A 17,395-nucleotide genomic window follows, 5' to 3' on the forward strand; every position below is an offset into this window, starting at 1 on the left:
CAACATCGCCACTGGGACAGGAAAATGGCGGAAATAGAAAGGTATCTAAATACAATTCCGAGCACAGTAACAAAGGAGACCCCAGAATACATCATGAAGGGTGTACTGCCGATAAGGCCATGGGAAGACCAAGAGCCAAAAGAATATCAACAGGTGATTGAAACCGTACAGAGAAGATTACGGCGAAGCAACGAAAAATATATCCAAAGACAGGAACAAAATAGAAAAAGAAGACCAGTGACTTTCCAAAAGGGTGAAAAAGTACTCGTGAGGGCATTACGAGTATCAAATCTTCCTGGCGGCATTTGCGCAAAGTTGATGCCTGTTTTCGAAGGCCCGTACATCGTGAATAATGAAAATGGGATAAATAGTTATGAGTTGAGGCACAGGAACTCGGAAAAGATCCGAGGAATTTATAATATTCACGATGTATACAAATATCACGAATAAAAGACAGAATTACATGAAGTAGATAGTAAGTTAGGATCTAAGACGTAGATTAAAGTAAGGAAATATACAGGGAGTTGATTTTGCCTCGAGAAAATTTATTTAAAAATGCAGATAAATTTTATCGAATACAAGGCGGGGATTTGTTATATTTCTATTTGATATAAAAATTAAAATTTGATAATTATAAATAAAATTCAATTTAATATAAAATATTTTCAATTTTCTCAACCACGGGCATATAAATTTAAAACAACCTGTATACAACAAATTGTTATATGTAATTTTAAGAAGTGATTAGAATAAGCGTACGAAACTCGGGACAATGCGATTAGAATAAACAAAGTGACTGGTGCGTACCATTATCGTTTTTTCGCGGAAGGTTCGCTCATTAACAATGTGCTTAGAAAAAACTCAGTGAAATAGATGATAGTTCATTATCGTTTTTCGCGGAAGGTTTCGATCATTAGCCTATGCTAAATAAGACTCATTTGAAAGAGAGAATAGGTCATTAAAATTTGTAAATAGTTAGAAAGTATTTTAGAATGGGAATTAAATATTTTCTTTTGAAATCCATTAAGCATATTTAGAAAGATTAAAAATTGGTTTTGAGGAATATTACGAATGAGAGTTGGTGGTGGAAGATTGATTTGTGAATCTGGAAGGGATATTTAGAAAGTAGGGGAATGGATGACAAAGTGAGGGCAGAATGTTTTGAGCTGTCGAGAAGTGAAGTCGAGTAGTAGACGGTAGTGTACGGAGAGTGAAAAAGCCGGTAGTTCCGTGAGTGTGGAGTATCTATCGTGGAACGAGAAGTAGGCCAGGTCGAGAGTAAAAGAACCTCCTTGAGCCAAGAGTGTCCCGGTAGCTGATAGCAGTTTCGAAAAAGGTAGAACACAGCATCACGACCGAAGCAGGAACGAGAGCTATTCGAGCTAGTTTTTCAAAGGAGTACATTATTGGAAGCCAGGACGAGGTTTGATCGCAGCCAAGGATAGCAGGAACGGGTTTTGTGTGAGGACATTTTCAGTTCACCAGGAAAAGGTCAGTCTCATTTGTTTGGACATGAATGTATGGGTTTTTCGTATTAAATTCCACATAAAAATTGAATAACATAATCAATAATATCAGAAAAGCTTCATCAAACTTAAATAGAGTTAAACAAACTGGAACATGAAGTAAAAAGCACTTCTATGTAAAAGGTATATTTACTATACCTTTATATACTTATACTTTAACTTTGGCTATACTTTAGTAAATATACCTTTTACATAGAAGTGGTTTTTACTTCATGTTCCAGTTTGTTTAACTATAAGGTATACAGCCAATCCAGGGAACTACCCCTTTTTAGTTTAAATAGAGTTGTTGATAATAACTCCTAATAGTTAAATGTTAATAAAAACTTTCAATTGAAAACCAAAAGGAAATAAGATTCCCATTTGTAAATGTTATGTTTAAGAATAATAAGAAATAGCAAATATTAAGCAGTGATTGCTTTTTAAATAAAATAAAAAATATTTTGATTATAATTGTAACCCATATGTGTATTTTTTTACTCTTTTCTTTTCTATCCCGATTAGGAACCATTAAGAAATATTTAGAAGCCACGAAAGTAAGTAATTAATTTATAATTCGCCCTGAGATTGAAAACATATTGATATGTGATTTGGTTAATTAATTAGATTAGTATTAATACATTGATTAAATTAAGTGACATATAAGAATATTATCTCATATCAATAATCAAGATCACATCAACATATATATATATATATATATATATATATATATATATATATATATATATATATATATATATATATATATATATATATATTGATACATGTATCCATGTGACTTCCAAAGTAGATTCTCGTAATACGTTGTTACTTCATATATACCGTTATGACTTCCGATTTCGGAAGTCACAACGTTTTGCCTATATTTTTACGAATTTGGCTACTAGATGGTATCAGAAGGCTTATATTAAAAATTTCGCTGGAAGTCATATCGTATCTAACATACTCATAAGATCAGATTTTAGTTCGACGGTATATCACCAGCGCTAGTTTCGCTCCCGTGCTACTATACAGGTTATGTACACAACGCGTAGCGTCTTCCGTATACCACACCGCTCGGTGTGACTTCCGTTTTTTGGCAACTCTGTGTAACGGTTTCCAGACATTTATCTGTTGTAGATTCGCGGTCCTAATCGTACTTAGTGTTTTGTGTGCCTTTTGTTTTTAAACATGAATAATAGCAGATCTGCTTTACTTTTAAAGTTAGCCTTAAATGAAGGTACAATAAGTGATTATATATCTCTATAATTATATATTTTCTGTACTTATTTTAATCTATAATATTTACTTACCTATTTACTTATATAAATTCATTTTTCTCGTGTTTTTGTTTACTTCCTTTTTTACAATGAACTTCTAATTTAATCTACACTCACCGGCACGAAAAACGGGCACCCCAAAAAAATGGGTAATTTTTGATGGCTCGTATCTCCCAAACCTGTTGTCCGATTTAAGTAATTTTTTTAATATGTTATAGCTTTATTCTTTAACAATATAGCTATGATAATATTGTTGATAGACAGGTAAATTTTCATTGTATACCGGGTGTACCAATCAAACTGGGGTTTTTTCTCAATTTTCACAACACCCTGTGGAATATTCTAGCCTTTATAAAATATTTAAATTAAAGCCTAACTATAGCTCCAGGTTTTATTAACATTCTGTTTTTTTATTCATTCCCTTACGTTGGATAATAAAAAAGTTAAGGACTTTAACAACTAGCCATGTTCTTTATCGATATAGGTGTTTCTAAATATAAGTGCGACAAACTTTAAGGGGTAATTTCTGCATGAAAAAATAATGATCGTTTGGCAAAATAATTTTATATTTGCAAGCATTTGCGGACATAGCTTTATCAAGTAAACGATCATTATTTTTTCATGCAGAATTACCCCTTAAAGTTTGTCGCACTTATTTAGAAACACCATGTATTGATAAAGAACAGATAAAGAACATGTTTAGTTGTTAAAGTCCCTAACTTTTTTATTATCCAACATAAGCGAATGAATAACAAACAGAACGTTAAGAAAGCCTATAGTTGGGTTTTAATTTCAATATTGTATAAAGGCTAGAATATTCCACAGGGTGTTGTGAAAATTAAAAAAAAAAAACAGTTTGATTGGTACGCCCAGTATACAATGATAATTTACCTGTCTAGAAACAATATTATTACAGCGATATAGTTAAAGAATAAGGCTATAACATATTAAAGAAATACTTAAATCGGAGAATAGGTTTAGGAGATACGAGCCATCAAAAATGACCCATTTTTTGGGGTGCCCGTTTTTCGTGCCGGTGAATGTATCTATTAAATAATCTAAATTATTTTTAAAAATCTTATTAAAAGCTTAAATACAAGAAATGTAGGTAAATGTTCTCATTTAACGAAATTTCCGAAAATTGCGTATTTTTTTGACCCAAGTAGGCTGAAAAATCGATTTTATAGTTATTGTTATTTCGAAAGTAATAAAACGTGTAAAAATATACAAAAAAATTGAATGTACAATTACAATATAATGGAATTAAATACACGAAAAAAGAGCGATAAAAAGTTTAAAGTAATAAATTCTAGTAATAATATGAAATACAGTAAACTCTCTCTTAAGGGGGTAGGCGCAAAATCTCGGTCCAATGCTATTTAAATGCATTCATTTTTTACGAATTCTGAGAAAACTAATAAATACTTTTTAAAACTTACACCCAGAATGAAAGATTATTATTCCGGAGGACCGAAAGTCCCTTAGAATAAACAAAAAGTTTCTTGATAATGAAATATTCAAAATTAAAAATCACACTAACTTTTCTCTTGTTTTTTTATCCCGTTATCTTATTAAAATAAACATTATATAAGTTTTCAGGGACTTTCGGCCCTCGGTAATAATGTAATATTCCATTCTGCGTTTAAATTTTTCAAAAATACTTATTAGTTTTCTCAGAATTCGAAAAAAATTAGTGCATTTAATTAGCATTTTACCAAGCTTTTGCGCCTATCTCCTTAACGGACACCTCCTCTATACGGACGGTATTTAAGACAAAACTCATTTGCCGATAATATTGAACCTGTACTCTTCAACGGACACTCCCTTAAAATGATGTGTAAATGAAAAAAAATACATAGGTATTTTTTCCAAATATTTTAGAATACAAAACTACATATATTTTATTATTTAAAATTAATACAGAGATGTCAACGAGTGATATTTGATACTGTTTAATTTATCAGCATTGATGTTTCTACTACATTCTCAACTGTTTAGCAAAATGTGGGATCCGTAATTAAAATATAATATGTGTGTCGGTCATTAAAAGAAACGTGACACCGTACCATTCATATGTTGTGACTAAAAATTCTGCTTGAACGGAAATGTCTGCTTGGACATATCCAATAAAAATTTTATTTTCTTTTAAAAATGTTTGGGATTCAAGGGCGACTTTATGATAAAACAATAAATATACAAACAAAACTTGTAATTATCAAGATTTTTGCTGTAAACTCGTGGAGAAATACATCAAATACTTAAAAAGACCTTAAATTATACAAAAAAACAGTTGAATAATTGAAATATGCACTAAAATATTATGCTTTTATACATTTATAAAAAACGCAATGATTATTGGTGTATTGAAAGTAGGTATTTTATTTTACCTAGTCCAGGTTGTATCTTAGTCGATAGGAAAAATATTCTGATTCGTTTTTTACGATCTTACCGAAATACATTCGAACCCGCTTATCTTATTGGAATAGCCTTCGTGCCAATCAAAAGTATTCCTATAACCGGGATATTTTAATAACCGATCATTGGTCGCTAGTAGAAACGTTTCCGGACCGCAAATTTCTATTCCTTAAACCGGGATATTCCTTTAAGAGGTATTCTAATAAGCGGGTTTGACTGCAGTATAGTTCATTAACGGTTTTTGCTCCAAATTTTAAAGAACGGATTGACGTGAAATTTAGCATACACATAGGTAACATGTCAAAGAAAAAAGTGAAAAGAAAACTTTGCCCTGGGGGGCGAGTTTCTCCTCTTCTCGGAGGTGAAAAATATACGTTCAAAATAAGTTCGGAAATGGATAAACTGACTAATTCTAAGCAACTTTTGTTATATAGAATTTTTGTTATATAGAGTTATTTGCGAGTCAATATGGCAATTTATCATCAAAAAAACACTTTTATACGGTTTTTTTTGCCAATAACTCAAAAAGTAAGTATGTTATCGGGAAAAACATTAAAAATATAGCTTATAAAGTAACAAAATTGATGTACGTATGAACTTTTTAGAATCAGTAGAAGCAAAGTTGTAGCTAATGTAAAACAGGAAACAGGTTCATATTCGTCAAATTTAAAAACGAATAATTTCACGTGAAATAACCAAAAAATGATAGCAACCAAAAAATGATGCACTGTTCTGAGACAACTTATTACAACTTTTAGTTAAAGTAGGTCCTATTTTTGTTAAAAAAATTCGAAACAGCACCCCTTAATTGGAATCTCATATGAAATTAATACTTACCGCTTCACAAGTTACTTAACTTATATAATATTTATATGATCTGTATATCTTATATGATCGGCTCAAAGGGCTAATTTTTGAAAAAAATTGGTTTTAAAGTAAAATTTTTTGCAGAAAAAAATGCTGTTTCAAAATTACATAAAATTTATTAGTGACACTAAAAATTACGAATAGTAAAAAATGTAGGTTTTGCTTTTCTAAATATTTAGGATTATGTGTTTTTCTTTGAGACAAATATTGGTTAAGATATGGCTGTTCAAAATTGGCTTACACAGTTGGTTAGTGACTAGTTCAATCCCTTTCAATTACATCCCCTTAAAATAAGCATTTTGAACCGATGAAGCTTACAGATCATATTTATAAACAATACATACACGAGTAAATCAACTTCTGAAGTGGTGACTATTCATTTCATTTCGGATGCTAATTAGGGGGTGAATTTTATAATTTTTTACAAAAAAAAAGGATCTTCATTTTGAGCGTAACTTCCTTAATTTAATGCTAAAACTGTTTTAACCTTTTTTTAAACACTACAAAAAAGTTGTAATGAGTGTTCCCCATAAGTGCTTTAGTTTTTGACAGTTTACGTTGAAATATTCAATTTGGAATTTGGCGTGTATGAACCTATTTTTCATTAGTTACAACTCTTCTCTTACTGGGTCTAGGGATGTCATTCATAAGCACACCATTTTTTTTTACTTTTTTATGGGCTATATTTTTCCTAAGAATGGTTTTTTCGATAAAATACTTACTTTTTGAGTTAATTGCCAAAAAAAAACCGTTAAAAAATGTTTTTTTTTTGTTGAAAAATAAACATATTTACTCGCAAATAACTCGAAAAGTAACTAAGTGAAAAAATGCTATAGAACAAAAGTTGCCTAGAATTAGTCAGTTAATCCATTTCCGGACTTATTTTGAACGTATATTTTTTCATCCCGAGACGAGGTAAAAGTCACCCCCATGGCAAAAGCACACATCGGCACAATATCAATGTGTTTCTTTGACATGTTACCTATGTGTATGCCAAATTTCATGTCAATCTAAGCGGTTTCTTAAAATTTATGGGTTTAGCAATATTTTACCGTCAGCGAACGGACTAATAGTAGAGAATCCGATATAAGGCCGATCTGCATCGATCTATTTAATGGATAACGTGTGCGTGAAGTAACAATGTATTTTAAACGGGATTTACTTTTTCGCACTGTTTTTGACACACTTTCATATAATCAAATATCCTTAACTTTAGCGTTGTCATGGTGATGACATAATGAGCAATAAATTACAAAAAAAAGTTTGACAGTTTTGTGGTTTGAAAGAAATTAGAATGTTTAAATAAGTTCTAAAAATTGTAGAATAGGAATGAATTCCAGTGATGGAGAGTTACAGTTATTTTATTTGTTTATCGTAGATAAAATATTGTATGAAACTGTGCGTGAAGTACTTTTTGCGAACTTACGCGATGTATAGCACTCGCTCCGTATAGCACTCGCTCCGTTGTCGCTCGTGCTCTAAACATCACGTGCATTCATAAAAAGCATACTTCACGAACTGTTTCATAAATAACTATTTTCATATATTAAAAAAAATGTTTCGACCCGGGTAGATATTATTCCAGATTTTCAGATTTCAGCACAGTGTTAGATGGTTGGGGCATATATGGAGAGCAGGTAGCGTAACAACTATAAACTCAATTTTACAATGGAAACCCGGAGTTAGAAGGAGACGCGGAGGAACTAGAATAAATGGTTACAGGAAGTAAAGGAAAATTTATATAGGGCAGGAATTAGAGACTAGCAGAAAAAGACAGAGGATAGAAAGAAATGGAGAAGCACAGTCAATAGTATCGAGTAGCAGACTGGGACTAATCTGCTCTAAAAAGATGGATCTAGATAGCTTTTTAGCGGCTCAACCCCACCTGGTGTATTTAGCCATTTAATTTTCTTATTACACATTATTATTGGTCCATCAAAAATTAAAAGGACGGTGCCTGTAATAAAATCTAAAATTCAAAATTTAATCAAGAAAAATAATAAATATTAAAATTTCCTATAAGTTCAAATTTATTTATTAAAATTTTTGATATAATTTTCATAAATAAATTACTTACTAATAACACTTTTTTAATTAATTAAAAAAAATCCATTTTGCAACAATAATAAAATATTAGTATTTGTAAAATAAATATCAATCATATCATAAATAACACAGGTTTACAAAAAAAAACTAAATTTCGGACTATTTGAAGAAACCATATTACAAGGGGGTTTTTGGGGTGGCTGATCACGAATCCGGGGTCCGCTCACCCCTTTCACGCCAGGTAAAGGTCATTTCAAGGTCAAATCAAGATAAATCGACAGTCGCTCTGAGAAAGTATATTAGGGCGTTTTTGGTGTCGCTGATGACGAATCAGGAGTCCGCTGACCTCTATCACGTCTAGTTCAAGGTCAAATCAACATAAATCGACACAATCGCTCTGAAAATATAGGGGTTTTGGAGTCACTGATCATGAAAACTGCGGTCCGTTGAGCTCTACCACGTAAGGTAAAGGTCATTTCAAGGCCAAATCAGGACAAGTCCACAAAACTGATTTGACCTTTACCTTACGTGGTAGAGCTCAACGGACCCCAGTTTTGTGATCAGCGACCCCAAAAACCCCCTAATATACTTTTTCAGAGCGATCGTGTCGATTTATCTTGATTTGACTTCGAAATGACCTTGAGCTAGACGTGATAGAGGTCAGCGGACACAAAATTCGTCATCAACGACCACAAAAACCCCCTAATATACTTTTTCAGAGCGACTGTCGGTTTATCTTGATTTGACCTTGAGATGACCATTACCTGACGTGATAGAGGTCAGCGGACCCCGGATTCGTGACCAGCGAACCCAAAAACCCCCTAGTCACATGGTTTCGTCAAATATTCCGAAATGTATTTTTTTTGTAAACCTGTTTAATCAAAAGAATATCAATCTTTTAAATTAAATAGACAACTGTAAAACATAGAACTGCATTCACAACTGTATTCACAGTAAAAGTTTCAAAATATCACACATTACGCTTAAAGTAAGAGGTAAATCAGCAGACGAGTCGTTGTGACTTCCAAAATATGACAACACCGCTGGAAGTGACAACGCACCTTGAACTACCCTATATATGGAAGCCATAACGTATGCTGTACGCTTCGGTATATACATATATATATACAAAATTTATTTTGGTAAATCCTTTCCCCTCAATAGGTAGACCCATTTTATAAGCCCCCCTTTTGCCAAATACACAATTTATAAAAAATAATTCCTAGTAGAAAAGGTGGAAGTCGGACAGCCTCTTCTGTATACCGGAAGTCACAACTTAACGTGCATCAATATATATATATATATATATATATATATATATATATATATATATATATATATATATATATATATATATATATATATCCTACTAATATTACGGACTCTGCATTAAGGATTTGACCATACACAACGGACTCGAGCGATTTACGGACTCAATATACGGAGGCCGTAATATTTTTCATGTATTTCTTTAAACGGATGGTCATTTTCTACCAAAATTTTGTTGAATGAGAAACTAGAGACCTCTACCTACTAAACAAATATGTTACAAATATTGTGGGTATCATAGGATAGCTGCAAATCTTAAAACAAAATGAGTCCGTAAGGTCGCTTGTAATTCAGCCATCTGCCGTTAGATGGCGCTTTTATGAGTATATTAAAGGTGTATATCCTTCATATGTAAAACTAAGAAACGACACTATAGACTCCGCTCAGCTGGCAACACTGTTGCCTAGATATTGTATCATCCGATCTGGCGCAAATTGCTGGTGCTGTTATCGTTAATTTTTATGTGTTGAAAAATGTAATGGTACGCGGTAGGTATATTATTAATAGTACCTAATAAAGGAAGATATTTTGTTTCACAGACATTTCGTCCACACGTTTTGATTTTGCAATTGCTAATAAATACATCTTTTTATTTATAAACGAATAAGCTATATAATTTTGTAATTCAGAAGAATATAAGTGTAACTGTTTATAAATAAAAATAAAATATTATAGGTCTGGATCCCGCGTATGAAAAAAAAAGTTGATTATTAGCAAGCTGAAAATTGTTAATAGCTTAAGGGTGTCTAGTCGGACAAACTTTGATATATGGGAACACTGGAACAGGTGAAATTTTAATTGTGGAACAGGTTAAAAATTTGGAACGGTTAGACCACGAAAACGTCACATGTATTTTGTCCGACAAAACTTCTAATTGATTTGTTACCCTTTCATTAAATTCTCATGCAAAAATCAGACCGCTATTTATCACCTGTCATAATTCCTGTCATTTGACATTTTCTACGTGTTCCACTCATTATAATGCCCCTTTGGTGATAAATAGTAGCCTGATTTTTACATGAGAGTTTAATGAAAGGGTAACAAATCAATTGGAAGTTCTGTCGGACAAAATACATGTGACGTTTTCGTGGTCTGACCGCTCCAAATTTTTAACTTGTTCCACAATTAAAACTTCCCCTGTTCCAGTGTTCCAATATATCAAAGTTTGTCCGACTACACACCCTTAAGCTATTAACAAATTTTCAGCTTGCTATTAATCAACTTTTTTTTCATACGCGGGAGCCAGACCTATTAATGGCTCCGTACATTTAATACTTGTTTGTAATGTTCATTTCTATTTGTAAGAATGTAGGTACTTAGTTTATTATTGATTTGTGCCAGTTGTGTTGATAAAAGTAGATATACATTTTTGTTTTAATCTTGCATCATAAAGCATAGAAATGTACAACATTAATTCTGTACCTATTCATTTTGTACGCAGATGTTCAAAAGAGTTCATTTTCGTTTTGTATACTTTCATTAATTTTTGCTTTATGCCTAGTATCAGATCATTGCCGATTCTTATATTATTTATGTCTACCATAACAATAACTTCGGATGTTTTTGGTATTGCATTTACCACCTCTTGGAAATCTTTATAAAATTTCTCTCTGGCATCTGTGTGTTTTTTTTCTTGTCATTTCAGAAATACTCATATTTTTTTGATCACTATATATTATTATTATTATTTTGATTCACTATATTTATAAATCGTGACCAGTCTTAAAGACGATAGGTACTCATTTCACCATAAGAAAAAATGATTTAAACATATATATTTTTTAATTTTTCAAAAATTTATTAAATCAAATTATTTTTCAAAATGTTATCGACCAAAAAAATATTAATACTTTCTATGAATTACTTATTAGCTGTTGCATATAACAATAATAACCTACCTACGTACTTTCCAACTTACGATATGACTATATATTTTTGGGGAGAATACTGGGAACAAGCGACAATAATAATATTACATATTTGCATATTATTTTTGACGTTTTGGGCTCCAAACCAGAATTCATTTTCAATGAATATACAGTCGGAAAATGAAAGAATACCAATGAACGAACATATAAAACACGCTGTATTTTCCTGTCACCGTGTCACAAAGAAAATTGTCCAGTGCAAGTACATGTAACAATAATTATTACATGTACTTGCGCTGTCCAATTTTTTGTGTGACACGGTGACAGGAAAATACAGCGTGTTTTATATGTTCGTTCATGGGTATTCTTTCATTTTTCCTACTGTATTTACAAAAATATTTTACAAACTGTAAAATCAAAAATACGAGGTGAAGCTTCTCTGTATACCTTTTCTTTTTACCTCGCATATAAAAAGATTTTACCTCACACTTTTGATATAACAGTTTGTAAAAACTTTTTTTACAGTTTTAAAATGAATACGACGCTAATTCCCAAAATATTTCGGTATGCCGCAAAAAACCAGCTTTAAAAAATTGACTATAATTTACCTATTACGACTGAATAAGGATAAATATTAAGATTTCATCATTAACGGCCAATACTTAAATCACCTAAGATACGCTGACGATATCGTCCTTATAGCTACAGACAAGGAACAACTACAGATAATGATACAACAACTAGACCAAGAAGCCAGTAAAGTTGGATTAAATATGAATTAAAACAAAACAAAAGTGATAACAAATCAAGAAGATGAGTTAAGAATCGTAGTTAAACAAAACCAAATAGAAGAAGTGAATGAATATATGTATATACTTGGGACAAATAGTAAAATTGAGTAGAGACAACCAAACGGCAGAAATAAAGAGACGAACGAAGTTAGCGTACGTCTCGTTTGGTAAGTTCAGCTTCATATTTAAGAATAAAAAATACCCTCATTATCTAAAAACAAAACTCTGCGACCAATGTATTCTTCCGGTCCTCACATATGAATGTTAAACATGGATATTCACAAAAGCGAATATGGATAGAATTGCGAAAACACAAAGAGCAATGGAAAGACAAATGATCAACATAAGATTCAGATAGAAAAAATGGATAAGAAATATAACAAAAGTTAAGGGTGCTTCTCGTCAAACAGCTAAACTCAAATGGAAATTCGCCGGTCATACTATTAGACAAAAAGACGCAAGATGGAATAAAGTTATTACAAAGTGGAAACTATGGACATACAAACGAAAGAGAGGGAGACCACAGATGAGATAAGAAGATGACCTGAAACATCAAGCAGGCTCAAAATGGATGCACATGGCTTAGGATAGAGAAACATGGAAGAGCGAAGAGGAGGCCTATGTCCAATATTGGATGTTGCAAGGCTGATAGAGAGATAGATACATAGATATTAATATTTTAGAAATACTGATATTCTTTGGTTGTTCGCGGTATACATAGCGACCAAAGAAGATAATAATCATGATATTCAAAAAGAAATATGTTTCATTCCACGAATATACGGCTGTTTTGGATTATCGCGACAACGAATATTTTAGTGTACAACATAAGAAGTACGAAAGTAAATGGCTCTAATAATTATTCCAATAAACAACAATGTAATTTGCAATTTACTTTCGTTCTTCATATTTTGCACAATAAAATATTAATAAGAAGGCAAAGGAAAGGAAGTATTATAATTAATTTTGCACATTAAAATTTTTGCAATTTACTATTTTAGTGGGAAATAAGTCATAATTTAAGTCTGAAATTAAATTTATTTGACGTTTCGATTTCCATTCAGGGAATGCTTATCAAAATACAAAATATTAATAAGTTGAATTGAATAAATTAAACCATTTATTAATATTTTGTATTTTGATACGTATTTCCGAAGTGGAAATCGAAACGTCAAATAAATTTAATTTCAAAATTAAATTTGAAATTAAATGTTTTGACGTTTCGACTTCCGAAATCCTTATCAAAGTACAAAACATTAATAAATTGTTAAATTTATTAGTGTTTTGTATTTTGATCAGGATTTTCAAAGTAGAAATCGAAACGCCAAATAAATTTAATTTCATACCTTAAATTCGGGATGATTCGGAATACTTAGTTATAGGAAGAAGGCAAAGGAAAGAAAGTATTATAATTAATTTTGCACATTAATATTTTTTGCAATTTACTATTTTAGTTGGAAATAAGATATAATTTAAGTCTGACTTTAAATTTATTTGACGTTTCGATTTCCATTCAGGGAATCCTTATTAAAATACAAAATATTAATAAATTGAATTAAATAAATTTAATAATTTCTTAATATTTTGTATTTTGATAAGGATTTCCGAAGTGGAAATCGAAACGTCAAATAAATTTAATTTCAAATTTAAATTGTGGCTTATGTCCAACTAAAATTTTAAATTGCAAAAAATATTAATTTGCAAAATTAATCATAAACTTACTTCTTACCATTGCATTCTTCCTATAACTAAGTATATGATTTTATTGAAACAGCCTTTAATAATAATTAAAAAAAAAATATTTTAATCTTATAAAACACATTTTGAAATAAAAATTAACTATTACACAAATCAGAAAAAAAAATAATATAAAGTAAATATAAAGTAAGCTTACAGGAAAGAAAATCAAAACAATTTCATCAAATCATGGCTTTCTTGAATACTTATTTTTTCATAAAAACTTTAATTTTTAACCAACTTTTATTTCTGAAAATGTCTGGATATTTGTCAATTAAATCTTCACATTCTCTCCTGTTTGAAGCTTTTCTTTTTTTGATATTCTTTGCAAAAAATCTTTTAGCAAAAACTTTTTGATCCTCGGTCCATCGGACTAACTTCCATTTTTTAGTGGTTGACTTGACAATGGCATTTTTAACATTTTGTGGTTTCGATTTCTCAGCTTCTACTACCACTACATCTTCTAGAAAATTTTCGTATTCCTTGTCTTCTGGTTCGTTTGTTTCAGTCATTATATTTTCATCCACATTTAGTTGAATATCGTCAGGGCTTTTGCCTTTAAATGACTCACCACTTCCATTTTCCATAACCAATAAAAGTTTTGCTAACTTGGCAGTTTGGTAAACATCATCTGGTAACATATAGGATCCTCTGTGGACACCTACTGTATGACCCATGAATAATGCAAGTTGTTCAATATCGGCTTCCGTCATATTAAATAATTGACTTATTGTAGCCAAGTGTTTCCTTAGTCTAGTTGATGTTGATGAAATAGCGTCAGGATTTTTGGCTCCTGATAATCTGGCATATTTTCTTAAGATTTTATATCCACTTATCTCATTTCTAGAATTTGGTTTTCCAAACAAAAAAATATTTTCTTCAGGAACGATATTTGGTCTTACTCTTATCAATAAATTAATATTAGATTGTACGTCTTTACTGAATAACACAGGTACACCCCTATGTCTTTTTTCTCGTATCACAACTCTCTTGAAAGTTTTGAGTAAAATTTGTTCAGATGGGCTGGTAATGAGCGAAAATTCTTCATATGTACTTTTATCATTAGTACAACTCAAATATGTATCCAACTTCATTCTTTGAAGTTCTCCTGGGCGTCTTCGGTTCAGTAGAAAAACTTGGCAATATGATGTTTCGAGTAGGGTATTGTATGCGGATACTTTGTTGTTATTAACTTGAAGTTCAGCCGCTGCTTTTTTAGACAAGTCTATCAAAAAATCTTTCATGATTTTGAGATCATTTGCTAAAGGGACAATTGTAATCTTGTTCCACCTCTTTAGATTTAAATTGTTGGCTGCTTGACTGAATATTTCATATCTCCAATTCGTAGTGAATAAGTGGAGCATTGTTCTAAGCTGCGCTTCCGCTTCCGCGGCTGTAATGGATTCGTAGTTTGTTTTTTTCTTAATAACAAAGTTAATGGCAATGTCACAGCATTGTTTAAAAGAATTTACTATATTCATAGCATAGGAAGAAGCATCAAAGCTGGCATTTGAAGATTTATATCCTGAGGCAATTTGTGTTGCCTGAACAATATTATCAAAATATTTAGGCTGTAATGCATCAAACAATGATTTTATTTCAAGATTTATTTTTTTAAGTTCAATAAGTATCCTGGCTAACTCCCTCATTGTTCGTGACGTCACTGTGGCAAAATGATGTTCTCTATGTACTCGCAAAAAACGAGAGCCAAAAGCGCAAATTAAAGCATCTGTCTTTGCTTCTAGAGATATCTTGTCTGCGCGCATACGTGGAAAAATTTCTCGTTTCATCTTTCATCAAATACTAAGCAAAATATAAATAAATAACAAATTCTAAGCAAAATTTGTTACATAAAGTTATTAAAATAAATGTAAACTTTTTGAGTTATTAAAGATCAAAGATTTTAATTTTTCTTGAGAAAAATACATGTTTTTAACCGATTTTTCATCAATAACTCAAAAACTATAAGATTTTACAAAAAAGTTATTATTACCAATATTGAAGCTAATAAAAAATGGAATAAACTCCTTACTAGAAAAATCTTTTAGTGTTAACTAAAAGTGAGTTATAGGTAATTGAATGTATATTTTTTTCGACGAGTAAAAAATCTAAGTATTCAAGCTGAATTAACGGGAAAATGATGCATTTTATAACATAAACTTATTAAACATTTGTCAAAGTACTTAAAGATATATATCAAATGAGCCCCCGAACATGTTGATAGCATTAAAATGTATGCTCCAAAATTTTTTCAAAATTTATCTTTTAAAAATGTTTCCAAAAAATGTTATGTTTTTTTTTAATAACTCCGTCCACTTGTACGATATCATGTTCACCTAAAAACCGTTTGAAAATTAATTTAAAGGGCTATTTCACCACGTAAAACTTAATCTTTTATACCTCTTACTTTTTTAAAAAATAAAAGATTATATAGCCCCGGTTGCATGGTTCTCACAGCAAAATTCAAGATTTAAACGTTTCTATCTCGGTTATTTTTTACCCTATAGAAATAGTAAAACAGGCAGAATATTTGACACAGAAAAAACTAAAATTTGGTTATATATAATCTTTACGTTTTTTGAGTATTTTTGGAGTTATTATCAAAAGAATATGACAATTACAATAATTTGAAAAATTATGATTTTTTAAAATTATATCTTTTTTTCAAAAATGCATTCTAAACCGGTCAAAATTATTGAAATCATTACTTATGCTAATATAAAGAAGTTATTGTAAGGATTATTATAAATATTAATAAATATTAATTTTTGTGGAAATGTATCTCTTATTTTCATCATAACTTGCTTAATTTTGACGCTATTAACTTGTTCTTAAGCTCATTTGATAGGTATTTCGAAGTACTTTGACAAATAATATTTAGCAGGTATATTTTATACATTGTATCGTTTTCCCGTTATTTAAGCTTGAATACTTAGATTTGAGTACTCGTCGAAAAAAATACACATCCAATTGCCAATAACTCACTTTGAACTAACATTGGTTTAGTTCTTTAAGTGAGGAATGTATTAAATTTCAGTAAAAATAACTTTTTTGCAAAAGCTTATAGTTTTTAAAACGCATTTTTAAATGCAAAAACTGATTTAACGCATGCATTTTTTTACGAAAAAATAAAATCTTTGGTCTTTAATAACTCAAAAAGTATTGATTTATATTAATAAATTTAACAAATTTTGCTTAAAATTTGTCCCTCTGGCGATTTATGGTATTATTTTTAATAAAATAATTTTTACCCCCGATAATGGGTGGCATCCACCCCCAGGGTAAAAGTGCATGTTGGCATCATGTCACTTTTGTTCCTTGAGATATTCTCTAATTACTCACCAATTTTCATGAAAATCGATGGAGGTTCAACGAAATCGGAGGTGAAAACCTTCAGTGACTGCACTATTTTGTTTTTGTTAAAAAAAATCGTGAATATTACCCCCTAATTAGTGTCCCAAATAAAATTAATCGTGAGTGCTTTCCAGTTTACTTACTTATGTATTATTTGTATGATCTTTAAGTTTCACCCACCTGTTCAAAGTGCTTATTTTTGA

General features: G+C 30.8%; 1 protein-coding gene across 1 annotated transcript; it reads right to left on the minus strand.

Annotated features, from left to right (window-relative positions):
- Positions 1–14,044: 14,044 nt before the first annotated feature.
- LOC126885580 (uncharacterized) lies at positions 14,045–15,487 on the minus strand. Its single transcript, XM_050652173.1, has one exon. It carries the CDS (start codon positions 15,485–15,487, stop codon positions 14,045–14,047), a length of 1,443 nt encoding a protein of 480 aa, XP_050508130.1.
- Between the last annotated feature and the right edge of the window lie 1,908 nt (positions 15,488–17,395).

Source organism: Diabrotica virgifera, chromosome 5 (genome assembly GCF_917563875.1).
Source record: "Diabrotica virgifera virgifera chromosome 5, PGI_DIABVI_V3a".
NCBI lineage: Eukaryota > Metazoa > Arthropoda > Insecta > Coleoptera > Chrysomelidae > Diabrotica > Diabrotica virgifera.

Bases quoted from the DNA above. Each gene is read 5' to 3' on its own strand.
- LOC126885580 (XM_050652173.1), bottom strand. From the start codon at position 15,487: ATGAGGGAGTTAGCCAGGATACTTATTGAACTTAAAAAAATAAATCTT.